Raw genomic sequence first — 12319 nt, 5'->3', positions numbered from 1 at the left:
CACAATCATTATCAAAGCAATAATCATCAATAGAACTATCTTTTGATTCTGTTCAAGATGGGTTTCCTCGTATACAGTGTCCATTTTTGACAGGTTTCACTATATAATTAATTTTAATTTTTTTCTATTTTTCAGGTACACAGGATGAATTCTTTCTCAACTGCTTTTAATCATGTTTATTTGGAAGAAGGAATAAATTTTGCAACAAAAGGACTTTCTGCAAGAGTAATTCAAGCATTTTTTTCATCTTTCCTTGTAGTTTTAGGGTATGAAACACTTAAACGATGGAGTGTATATGATCAGTACAAAGATAAAATTCGATGGTGATTTTATCATGAGACTATACATAGACATTCATGTGTATTTTTTAAATTGCGAAGGAAAATATTTTTTTATCGAGACTTTTATGTTTCAAAGTTAAAGTTTATGATTGTTTTCATATATACTATTAAGGAATGTGTAAACATTTAGATATTTTGAATTCTTTGCAGTTTTTTTTTAAACTACAGCCTATATAATTTACAAGATACATCACAAAAACTTATTATTGTGAATTAGTTCTAAGAAGTTCTATGATTGCCATTTCTTTGCATGTAGAGTTATTGCTTTATTTTGCATCAACTTCGTAGCTATTCACCCACGTTTCAGGCAGATGGATAGTTTGTGCATATTGTAGTAATAGTTTGAACAAATGAAATAGTTGAATTTTGAAGGAAAATGTTATTTTGCACATTAAACAATATACAATTACAGTGAAATCTCACTATAATATTCTACAGACCAGGAAAAAGTATCATTGTAGAGGAATTATAATTATATCAAAAAAGCAACATTATCGCCATGCACCACTAAATATATGCTGTTCTGAATCAGAAATAAAGTATAATTAATTAGGTGATTAATAAAATTCTGTTGGGTTTTTCACCCCTGCAAGAAAGAATTTCATTGCATAGTAATTTTCCATACTCCACAGAAAGTCGCAATAGTGTGATAACTTCATTAACTCTTTCAGTGATGGCACAATACCAATATTATTAACCACTTAACAGGTTTGCCAGAACGCCATTTGGACGCTGCGGAAGGGTCATTTTCTGATTTGCCCGTATGCTGCTCGGGCAGCATATTTTTCTACGCCAATCCTCTGATTTTGCCCAGCTTTTTGTCTTTTTTATTACAAAAGAATATTCTTTCACCTTTTTGATACATCACTGTGAAATGTTTCTTTTGTACCAAAAACACGGAGGAAAATACTCTCATTTGAATTTTAGACTTAGTTGATACCCTGATTAAAATTCATGGAACAATGAATGAGAAAATAAGATGAACAGGAAGTTTTCCGAATCCCTTACGATTAACTGAGACACTTTTTTGTACTTCACCGAAAATAAACTGAGACAGATGAGGCAGTGCTTTGTGTGTTGCTCGAAAAGAAATGATAGTGGAAAATGGGTAAGAAAAGAAACCAGATATTTTTGTCCCAATTGTGATATAGGACTGCTTATCTCCTTGTTTTAAAATTTACCATACAAAAGCTGAGTTTTGAAATGAAATAAAAATGTAAGTATTAAACAAATGCATGTTCTTTTCTGACATTCATTTCTGTAAAGTGTTCTTTTCAGTTCAGCTAGTTGTTTGGAAAAAAGCCAACTTTAAGTAAAAATGTCATTTTTTTGCTGTAATTAAAAATTACAAAATTAATAAATACAATACTTGTAACAGTTTTGACTGCTGATTTGAATTTATGTAATCAATTTGAATACAAAATTGTTTATCAAAAATGCGCTTATTTTTGGACACGATATGGCGAAAAAATGAAACTGTTTAAATGGTTAAACACCCTCAGAACAAATACTGGTGAGGGGTTTAAAAATATATTAAAGGTAATTTTTTTAACCAAAAAAAAGTTGTTTTCAAAAATTTTCCCCCAAAATATATGTTATAGAGACTATATTGTTGAAAGGGAGTTAAATATTAGACTAAAGCAATTAGAATACAGTAGAGCCTCGATAATCTGATCCCGAAAGTTTGAGTTTCCGGATAATCAGAGGCACAAAAGTTTTTTGAATTTCCTTCTTGAGACCCTTTTTTCTGTTTTTTTTCCTCCAAGAACCTAACTTCTTTATTTTTTTCCAGGAGTACTATGAGTATGTATGTATTGTACAGCAATATCAGTTTGAAACGGACTGGGCAGCTCCCAGCCCTATGATGAGTATAATTGGTGTAATAAAATATTAGACCCACTTGAATAGACATAGACCATTTTTACTTTTGGGCTATGGTGGTGGTCACAGAGAAAGGGGGACAAGCTTGACCGTTTTCTTCATAATGGTGAACAATTGCATTGTCCCCTAATTGTTTTTGTAAAATCTAGCAATAAGGGAAGTTGAACTAAAAGTTTAACGCTATCAGTGTCTCAGCATCATTCACCATCGATCACATCCCCAACTCTTCTCAATCACACTCTCATCTTCATGCCTTTTCACATTCTTCATTTTTTAGAACACATAGTATACCATCTATATATTATTCAAGTATAAAAATGCATGAAGTATGCTAGTACTGCTTGTCTTTTTTTCTCCTTAAAAAACTACTACTACTTTAAATAAAATCAACATTTAAAGTAGTATTGTTTTTCAGATAATTCGGGTTTTTCAATAATCTAGGGTAGCCTCGGTCCCATCCACCTCAGATTATCGAGGCTCTACTGTGAAAGCAATACCATTCAAGTTTAGGGAAAATATTAATGTAGAGAGATTTATCATTATATTGAGTATCATCAGTAGCGAGGTTTCACTGTATATGCAATTATTGAAATTTTATACTTTATTCTTTCTCTCTGTGATTCTTCATATTAAATGGAAACTTTTTACAATAATGAGTCAATTTCAGTCAATTTTTTTATGATTTTTATTAATGTTACTTCTCTTGAGTGATTTTTTATTGAAAGTCACTATATATATATATATCAAAATAAGTTGTAAAGTTGGTGAATTTTCATGCATAATCAGCAAAAAAAAAAGATACTTAAGTACTTTTTCATCTGCGCCATATCGAAGACTTAAATGTGTCAATAATTTTTAAATGTTAAGATTTTAAGCATAGAATAGAACAGTGTGAGCAGTCTCCTCAAGTATACTAGTTTATTTGGAAAACCTCTTACTGCCACCCAATTATTAGTGCAGGTTGAAATATCAGAATACTGTCAGTCACACAGGAAATACAAACACAATTTTATCTTAGCCGAAAAACCAGCGATTTGATTATGAAGAGACTTATAACAGAGTATGTAATTCAATGATACTCATTGCGTATGAATACAGTATTTGCTGTATTCAAGTTGATAAACTGGTTTAGTAAAAAAAAACCATAATAAAACAGTCATACATATAACTCTTAGAAACATACGTATATAAAATTTTGTATGCATAGGAAATTCATATAGCGGGGAAAGAGAACCAAGTGAATGGTACATATACAGTCATAGGAGAGTCTGCATCCACCTTTTTACTGTTAAAAGGGAGATCCTGGACTGTAAATGTTCTCTTATCTCCAGTGAAGTAGACATAACAAATCTATCAAAAACCCAGAAAAAAGACAGTTCTTCTATTTATAATCAACGAAATGACATCGCAAGCATGATATAAATTTTCGTCATTGCATCAAATTACAAAAAATACTTCTTCATTGTGCGGGGATAAAGTTCACGAACCAGCCAACGTCAATTTGGCCTTTTGACATCCGAATTTGGTGAGAGGACTTGTAAATGCTTTGACCATATGGCCCATTTTGGACCTGATGGGGATTTTTTTTATTGTGTGTGATTGATTAAAAAGTAGTAATGATAGGTAATTTTACCTATTGGTTGGTGTTGGTGACTTGGCGTTAATTTGCGATTGTTTGCACAATGTTACATTTTTGTAAAGGGGGAAAATCCCTATAATTTCACTCTTGTTAATTTTGTTTACTTGGGAGGGTAACCACCTGGGAACACCGCATGCTGTTGGCATCACTTTTCTGCACCTGAGTGGTGTGGTGGTAAGATCTTCATCTACCACCATGAAGGTTGCCAGCACGATCCCAGGTTCAAACCTAGGGAAGGATATAGGTAAGATGTTTTCCCTAATGAGCTTGAGTCAACCACCAATAGATGGCCCCTTCATTTTCAACCCAACTCAATGGCAGTAAATTACAATATACAAGGCTCGGCATGGGTCACCTTTTCCACTAAAAGTCACTTTTCAGAAACTGGTCACTTTTATTATGTATTTTGAGGCGCAGGTCACTTTTTCCAGCAAAAAACCGTGACCTTGGTCTTGCGCTTTTCTGCTGTCTGGATTTCTCTTTTCTGTAAGGAGGAACTTTACCTTTACTGAGGAGGTGCTTTACCGGTTCAAGTCGCTTATTTTCTCCCTCTCTTCATTGAACTACTATCGTTAGTCCTCTTCCTGGGAGCATACCATGTGACGTCAGCATAACATAATTTCAAGGTACTTGGTTAAAGAGTTGTCATTTTATGGGAAAGCCAGTCTGGAATGAACTAGCATGAAAGGCAAACTACAACAAAGAATTTTTTCCCCTCTACTGCCATTCCTTCTTATTTTCCCACATGCTCGCTCTTCTTTTTAAAATTAAAACAAACAACAAAGTACAAGATACAAATACAAAATGTAATGTAATATACAAATACAAAATGTAATGCAATATACAAATACAAAATGTAATGCAATATACAAATACAAAATGTAATGCAATATACAAATACAAAATGTAATGCAATATACAAATACAAAATGTAATGCAATATACAAATACAAAATGTAATGCAATATACAAATACAAACATAAATTACGCAAAGACAACGACACAAAGATACACACATATATTACATGCACTATGTAGTCCCAAGGAATGGTAAGATCATTCCAGCAAGCCTATATATGATTTTTATTGATTTTTTTTCTCCTCAGCAACAGCTCTTTTATGGGGGGGAGGGGGGTATTAGATGTACTTTACTATATTTGTTTTCAATACGCATTGGACAATAACTGTTTCAAATCACTGCATTTATATCTGTGTTTTTGATCATATTAAAAATATTATATTCTGTATTTCTTACTATTTATGTGATCATTAGTGTAAAAGAAATGTAATGAAGTTCATTATTTTTTGAGCGATGTAACTAAAACTTTTTGAAATAATGTTTTATTACTTTTAGGCACTTGATAAATATTTCTATATCTATTTGAAGTTCTATTTTAATTTTTTACTAACCCTTCTTCATTTCTGATGACAAATTTAAAAATTCTGTACATGTAGTTCTCTTTCGGTGTCAATATGTGGCACTGTATTTTTTTGTTATCTATTGGAACATTTATTAAATTTCTTAATTTATTGTAAAGATTGTCTAAATTGCATATATTTTCATGATATGCTCCTCCCCAGACACATATTCCGTAATTTATATTTGAACAAACCTATACATAGAAAATATCTTTTAAGAAGTTACTATCAATTATTTATTTAAGTTTATAAAGGACTCCTGAATGCATTCTGAGTTTTTTTTTAAAATCATTTTTCCACTATGTATGTTCCTTTTAGGTACATACTATTCCTAAGTAACAGTCTTTAATTTTCAAGTAATCTTTCATTTTCATCTTATTTTAAAATGCATCCTTTATTTTATTTTCAGAAGGTCCTAAGGGCTAAATTACTTTCTTGGAGCATCACTTAAGTTGCATTTGTTGTTTGTTCTATCCTTACTTTTGTTGATTTTTTTCATCATTACTTTTTTCTTTTTTTTTTGAAATGGCGATTTAAAATCTCCAGTGTAGAAGGTTTCTTGTTGCTGGCCAAGGTTAAAGAAATGCGTTCTTATTGTGAATTTATTTCCCACAATAAAAAAAAATTATTTTGAAAAAAATCATGTGATTGAAAATTACTATGTATCTAAGAATTTTTGCTATATTTTCTAACTGGATTTGAATCTCAACAAGGAACCATAGCCCCAAACGTGATCAAAAGGAGAACTATTTGTGAAAAGATCGTAGAATCTTGCAATTCAATGTTTAGTTTTAACACAATGGTTTTAAAATCGGATGAAAATTGGTCATCAGGCTGATAGGAACTTAGTTACTGCGTATTTGAGCCATAAATAGAGGCAGATTTAACAGCGGGTGCACCAAGCGCACACCTTGGCCTAATATTTTTTCTGAGCCTAGGGCCTCAGCCGACCTTTATCTGCCATAAAACATCATTTAAAGCATAGTTTCAAAACTTTTTTTGTCCTATCGCCTCATTCTTCAGAAATTTTTTACTCCCATCACCCCCAACGCAATTTAACCTATAGGATCCTATGTTATACCCGTAGCTTCTACCACCCCCGTGGAACATTCTATCGCCCCCAGGGGGCATTAATGCCCACTTTGGGAATCACTGATTTACAGCATCTTCATGATGCAGATTGTTGACTCAAAATCGACATCTTACACTGCATTCTTTGTGTTGTGTAAAAAATCGTAATTACAATTTTTTTCCCCTTTTTGACCCCATAAGTTATTGAAACGTTTTGTCTCGCAGTAGTCACAGCCATGGCTGCACTAGGCGAGAACAGGAGGTCTGGTTCCCCAGGCGCTAGATGAGGAAGGGTGCGGAGTTTACTCTTTTTCTGTTAAAAAAAAAATGGATACTGGCCCTGGGAGATTTTAAGATTTGAATGGAATCGTTATGAACGAAATAAAACTTGCAAGTAACAAAGGATTTAATTCAACACAACAATTGTTAAGTTAAAACTACATACTATAGACTAATCTGCCCAGCCGATGGAATGTGTCCACACATCAATAGCTTTTCGTATTTATACAAGGTGATCGAGACATGCGCAATAACATATATGATTTACATACGGAATATAGTCCGCATGTCATGGATCCAGGGTGCACCCTGACTTTTTATCAATTGTAGCAATTTGGCTAATCAGATGAAAAAAGTTGTATCCAAATGAGAGAGAACCTTAGCCAAATTGATGCGCCATAAAATGCAGATTAAAAAACAACTTATATCAAGTTCAAGATGAAAATATAAATCAAAATGCAAATCATGTATAAATAAAAATTGTTCAATATAAAATGTAAATTTTTACAGTGCAAAAAAATATTTTAGTTCTCCAGAATTTTAGAGATAATTTTTGCTGTCCACAATTCAAAAGCATTTTCGAAATTCAATTGTTGCCTGCTGGGACCATTAACAGGAACAGAAATACTGTTATTTATATTTTTTTACATTTATTCTGTTCCGCAACTGTGTTTTAATGAGATTCATGATACTAAGGCAGAGATGCCACTCCACTCTAATTCACCTGAGTCCCATGACACAGGTCCCATGACACTTTCACTATTGGCAAAGTCTGGGTCCTTTGTGAGTGAAAGTGGGTTCCTCTCGAAAAAAAATAAATTTGCCCCCCCCCCCATAATTTACAGGGCTCCCCTGTGATTCAAACGAATAATTGATTTCTAAAAGCAAGTTCAATCCAAAGATTTGGAGGAGAGTGCCCGAAATCCATTCCCTGCTGCAGATTCGTCCCCATCTAATTTGCATGTATAGAGCTGCTATCTTGTGAAAGTGCCAGAAAGCTGTTCAAACCCATTCAGTTGACTACTTGCAGTGATGCAGTTGCTTTGCTCTCTTCATTCACGCTTTAATTTTTCAAAAATGGTTTTTGTTATAAGTTGTTACAGTGCAAAATCAAATTTAAACAGTTATATTTATGCCTTACGGAAAGGTTTTTTTTTCATAAATTAGTGATTGATATTTATAGATCGCTAATTGAATATTGCGTACGAATACAGTCGTGTAGCTGTAGTCGTTTAGTCAGGAACAGTCACAATTTTTGCTATAGCTGAATTCGTCCCCTCTGAGTATCAGAGGGAAACTCATCATGTTTCAGAGGGAACTCTCTTTTCCTGATTTAGATTCATTTTGATTGATGTATGATCACTTGTCAGCATTTCTATGTCTTATTATGAAGAAAAGCTAATTATATAAATATAAGCAATATAAGTACAACTAATTTATATATATAAAGTATATATTAACTAATTATTATACATAATATAGCTAATAAATATAAGCAACTAAAATAAATGTGTACATAATAACGGGGGAGGGGGGAAGGAATTAGGATACCTTTGATGAAAACCCAAAATTGTTTTTATTTTTTTGGTTAGGAAAAATTCATTCCGTACAATCACACTTGAAGCACGATTAGGTATGGAGTTGAGTTACTTAAATCAGTTCTCAAATTATTTTAACTCTAAATTTTCAGAGTCAACAATTTTGCTTGGAGGGGCGGTATTTGGGCACTTTCCCTTACTAACAAAAAAGTTTAATTTAATAGTATAAAACTAGGGTTTTTTTTTTACATTCATTGCTAAATATTCTATTGGTACAGAAAAGAGCTGCAAAGAAACCCATCGACACTGAGGAATTAACATGTGTAATTAATTTAAAACAAATGTAATTGTAAATGTATAGTCGGTGAGGAAAAATGAAATAAATTGGTACACGGGTTTTTTCACCCCTCCGTATTTTTTTTCCCTTAAAACTCTGGAAGTACGCGTCCCACGGGAAGCGGCGGCATCTCTGCTGAGGGAAAGATTATCATCGAGTAAAGGGTTCAAACAAGTTGTTTTTTGCATACAGTCTCTTGGGGGGTGCGTTCAACTATTGACGCTTCTAGATGAGGTTCATCGTCCCTGACAACCCTCCCCCTGCTCTGAAACCGTACCGAAAATAGCTTAACATTGTTCGCGGCCAACAAAAATTTCACTTCCGAACTTTAGCACATGCGTCAAATGGCCGATTTGACCATCAAGAGGCCGAATGGACACTCGCGATTTGGCGAACTCGACCTTTGACTTATTCGCCAAATGAAATATTTGTCGCGATTTGGCGCAATGGCGATCGGCAGCGCGAACCCTGCATGGATCACAACAGGAGGCAGTAAATTTTCATTCATAGTTGTGACCCTAGTCACTACATATCGTGATATCGTGATCATATCCAAAGCGGGGGGGGGGGGGGGAGAGACAGTGCCCCAGATAAAAGTTTTGATAGTATGGCATATTTAATAAAAGGTAATAAATTCTTTTGTAAAATTATTGAATTTCACAGTCAAGGGGGCAGTAAAATTACATTCTCCGTCCAGAAAAAAAATGTATTATGGCCTTGGTAAATTTGGTTCCTGGACGGCGGCAAATTCCCTTTTTTTGTTTGTTCAAAATTACGGGAGGAGCAAGCACTAACATGATTTTTTTTTTTGCTCTGAAATTGGCAACCCTGACAGCAGCATCAGCAAACGCTTTATCAATCCTCGTTGATTCAGTTTTTCTGTTAATTTTATCTTAATTTTATCCTCCATATTTCTATTGATTTTCGCACATTGCTGCATATTAGGGTGATTCATATAATATATTTTTTGTAATTGTATGTGCCCTTTGGCAGCCATATTGAATTGGCCACTGCGAAATAGAGATTCCTTGGCACAAAAAAAATTGCCGCATTGGCACTTACTATGTTCATTAAAAATTTAATGGGGGAGGCTGCTGAGTCTTTTTCTGTTAAAAATTACGGGGGAAGAGTCTCATCAAAATTTATACTGGCCTTGAGTGATGGAGTAAATGTTTTTTTTTGTTTGTTTCTGTGTGTGTATGTTGTGGTGTGTAAAAAAAAAAATATATATATGTTTACAAATTTGAAAAACTAAACAACAATTTCACAACTGGTTTATTTTCTTCCTCGTCCAAGGGCAATATTTATTTTGTTACCCCCGGAATTTTTAACAGAAAGAGTAAACTCGTCACCCTTCCCAGTTCAGTCATAGGTGGAGATGGACTTAAAAATTTGGAGGGCGTGGCACGATGATGATGCATGTCAATTCATATATTGATATGTATAGATCAGTATATATATATATATATATATATACCTATATCTATATATACCTATATATATATATATATATATATATATAGATCAGTAGGCATTGACATAGATCAGTCCATTGACGCTGGGGGGGGGGAAGATTTCCTCTCCTTCAACATAAAATAATTTTAATAATTTATTTAAGTTGATAATTTAAGTAACTTATTCAATTCATTTAATTTAAATAATTTATTTAATTTAAATAATTTATTCAATTTAATAATTTATTCAATTTAATAATTTAAAATAATATTGTTAAAAATAATTTAATTTTAGTTTTTAATCATATTAAATTTCTTAAAATTTCTAATGAATATTCTAAGAATGGCCCAGCAAAAGAAGTCATCTCAAAGTATATTGAATCAAACCCAGGTAATGGTCAAGAGTGAACTGAAAAAGAAACACATGCCAAATTAGAAATTAGCATCAGAAAAACACTGCTGCTAAATATGAAATGGGTAAATTTTGGTAAAAGAAGAAAGATTAAACGTTCAAAAATGCTTGGAAATGAAGAGAACAAAAGCACAACTTAGACTTGCATCAGCAGTAAGAACAAGAAAAATTATTACTTTTCTAATGAGTGTTTTAAATCTTCTGGCAATTTTTTTTAAATCAGCGATTACCAAGTCTCCAAGCTTAATCTAAAAACACTAACACTCCCTTTGTTATTGTAATTGTTTTTGAAATCCAAAATTGCATATGTTAGCCTCTCATTTGTTGATTATTTTATAGTGAATGTAAAAATATAAGTATCAAAAGTAGTGTCTCAGAATTTTTTATCATATAAAAATTAAGAAAAAAAATAATTTTTTCTAGGGGAAAGTTTTATCTAATTTGTGCCTTGGAGGGGAGAGCACCCAATTCTTCTGAGCTGAGATGTCTTTTTTTGAAGTAAAAAGTAATCCAGTGTACGCGCTATATACTGCATATATATATATAAAAACTGTGAATTTTATTTACGACCAAAATTTTAAAGTGCTACAAAACTGATAAATGCTGCTACAAAAATCGAATTTTCATTTTCCACCCCTACATTCGTGTACTTTTTTGTCCACTTTTTTGTTCAGCGATTTATAACAATCTTGACAAAAATTTTGCTTGCTCAAAATTGCTTGTTGAATTTTCTCTCTTTCCAAAATATATCTTCGCAACATCCAGTTGTTGATAGCCAACCTTCGTATGATAGCGGAGAGTGACGTCATCCTTGTGTAAGTCGCCATCTGGTGGCAGCGTCAGCAGTTGTGAGCTTGGCCTGAGTCTGGTCCGGCCGTCCATGTACGGTCCCTTTCAGTGTACACGAGCTCCAAGGAAAGATTGAGAGATTCTGTGCCTCTGTAGTCTAGTGCGTTCACCCGGAAAGTGAAAGGAGGTGGGTTCGATTCCCTGCAGGGGCAGTTGAATTTTCTCTCTTTCCAAAATATATCTTCACAACATCCAGTTGTTAAAACCTTCGTCAAAATTTATTGCCATTAAGCTGTTCCTGATTTTGTGTTTAAAATTAGTCATTTGTGTAGTGAAGCATTTCACTCATTCTCTTTAAAATTGAACCAAAAGGAAGTATTTTTTAGAATTTTTATTTTCTAAATTAAAAAATTGTTCGCTCTTGTCACTTTATTCCTATGTTATCTAAGTTGCATATCTGTAGCTCCTTCCACGTGCAGTTAATTTGAGGTCGAAAAGACTTTTTTATGTATATTTGTATATGGGTCAATAAAAAAAATAATGGGATTGTGTTGTCATTCATGCAGCTGTTATGAAAATATTCTTGATGTTTAACAGATGACGACTAATAAGTGTTGAATATGTTGTGCTGATATTATCAATTTTTGGTACTTTTTGAGTGCTTAACATAGATACAATAACTTTGCTTGACAAAATCAATGTATTTCTACCACTTTTTCTTGAACATTTACTTCAAAACTCTGCATTTTCAAAACATGGTTTAGCAGTGATAGTCTGGATTGAAACACTTCAAATCGTGATATATTTTTTTGCGAATTATATTTGAACAGTTCATTCAGTACAGCCAATTTGGGATATAGAATTGTAGATGATCAAACAGTGAATATAAGAATTATTTGCTGCTTTTAATAGTGCTGGAATGGCTCAAACAGTTTAAAAAAAACACATCTGTCTGAACCTATTGTACAAACCTAGGTATATAAATAAAATTTGTACTAGGTAAAAAAAAAAAAAGAGTATATTTTGTATACTGTCATTCATAGCATAACATGAATGAAAAATCCACTAGAATGTTGATGGATCAAATTCTCTTCATCAAACTTTGTGTTATTGTTTTTTCTTCTTTGAATGTGAAAACTTTTTTCCTTTTTTGAAATT

The 12319-nt window shown here is 32.9% G+C and overlaps 1 protein-coding gene across 3 annotated transcripts in view; it reads left to right on the top strand.

Annotated features, from left to right (window-relative positions):
- Positions 1-9058, top strand: part of LOC149072090 (solute carrier family 25 member 44) — a 90188-nt gene extending 81130 nt beyond the window's left edge. For all 3 annotated transcript variants that reach the window (XM_089246095.1, XM_089246093.1, XM_089246094.1), the window contains exon 4: positions 136-9058. In XM_089246095.1, coding sequence (XP_089102221.1) covers positions 136-327 — 192 coding nt within the window. In that variant the 3' untranslated portion in view covers positions 328-9058. The remainder of the gene's footprint in view (positions 1-135) is intronic.
- The last annotated feature ends 3261 nt before the right edge of the window (positions 9059-12319 follow it).

The sequence above is a fragment of the Pholcus phalangioides genome, unplaced genomic scaffold, assembly GCF_987345545.1.
Source record: "Pholcus phalangioides strain wild (caught in Gottingen) unplaced genomic scaffold, Ppha-v1.0 ptg000017l_1, whole genome shotgun sequence".
NCBI lineage: Eukaryota > Metazoa > Arthropoda > Arachnida > Araneae > Pholcidae > Pholcus > Pholcus phalangioides.
Note: the sequence above shows the minus strand (reverse complement) of the source record. Positions and strands in the feature narration are given on the sequence as shown.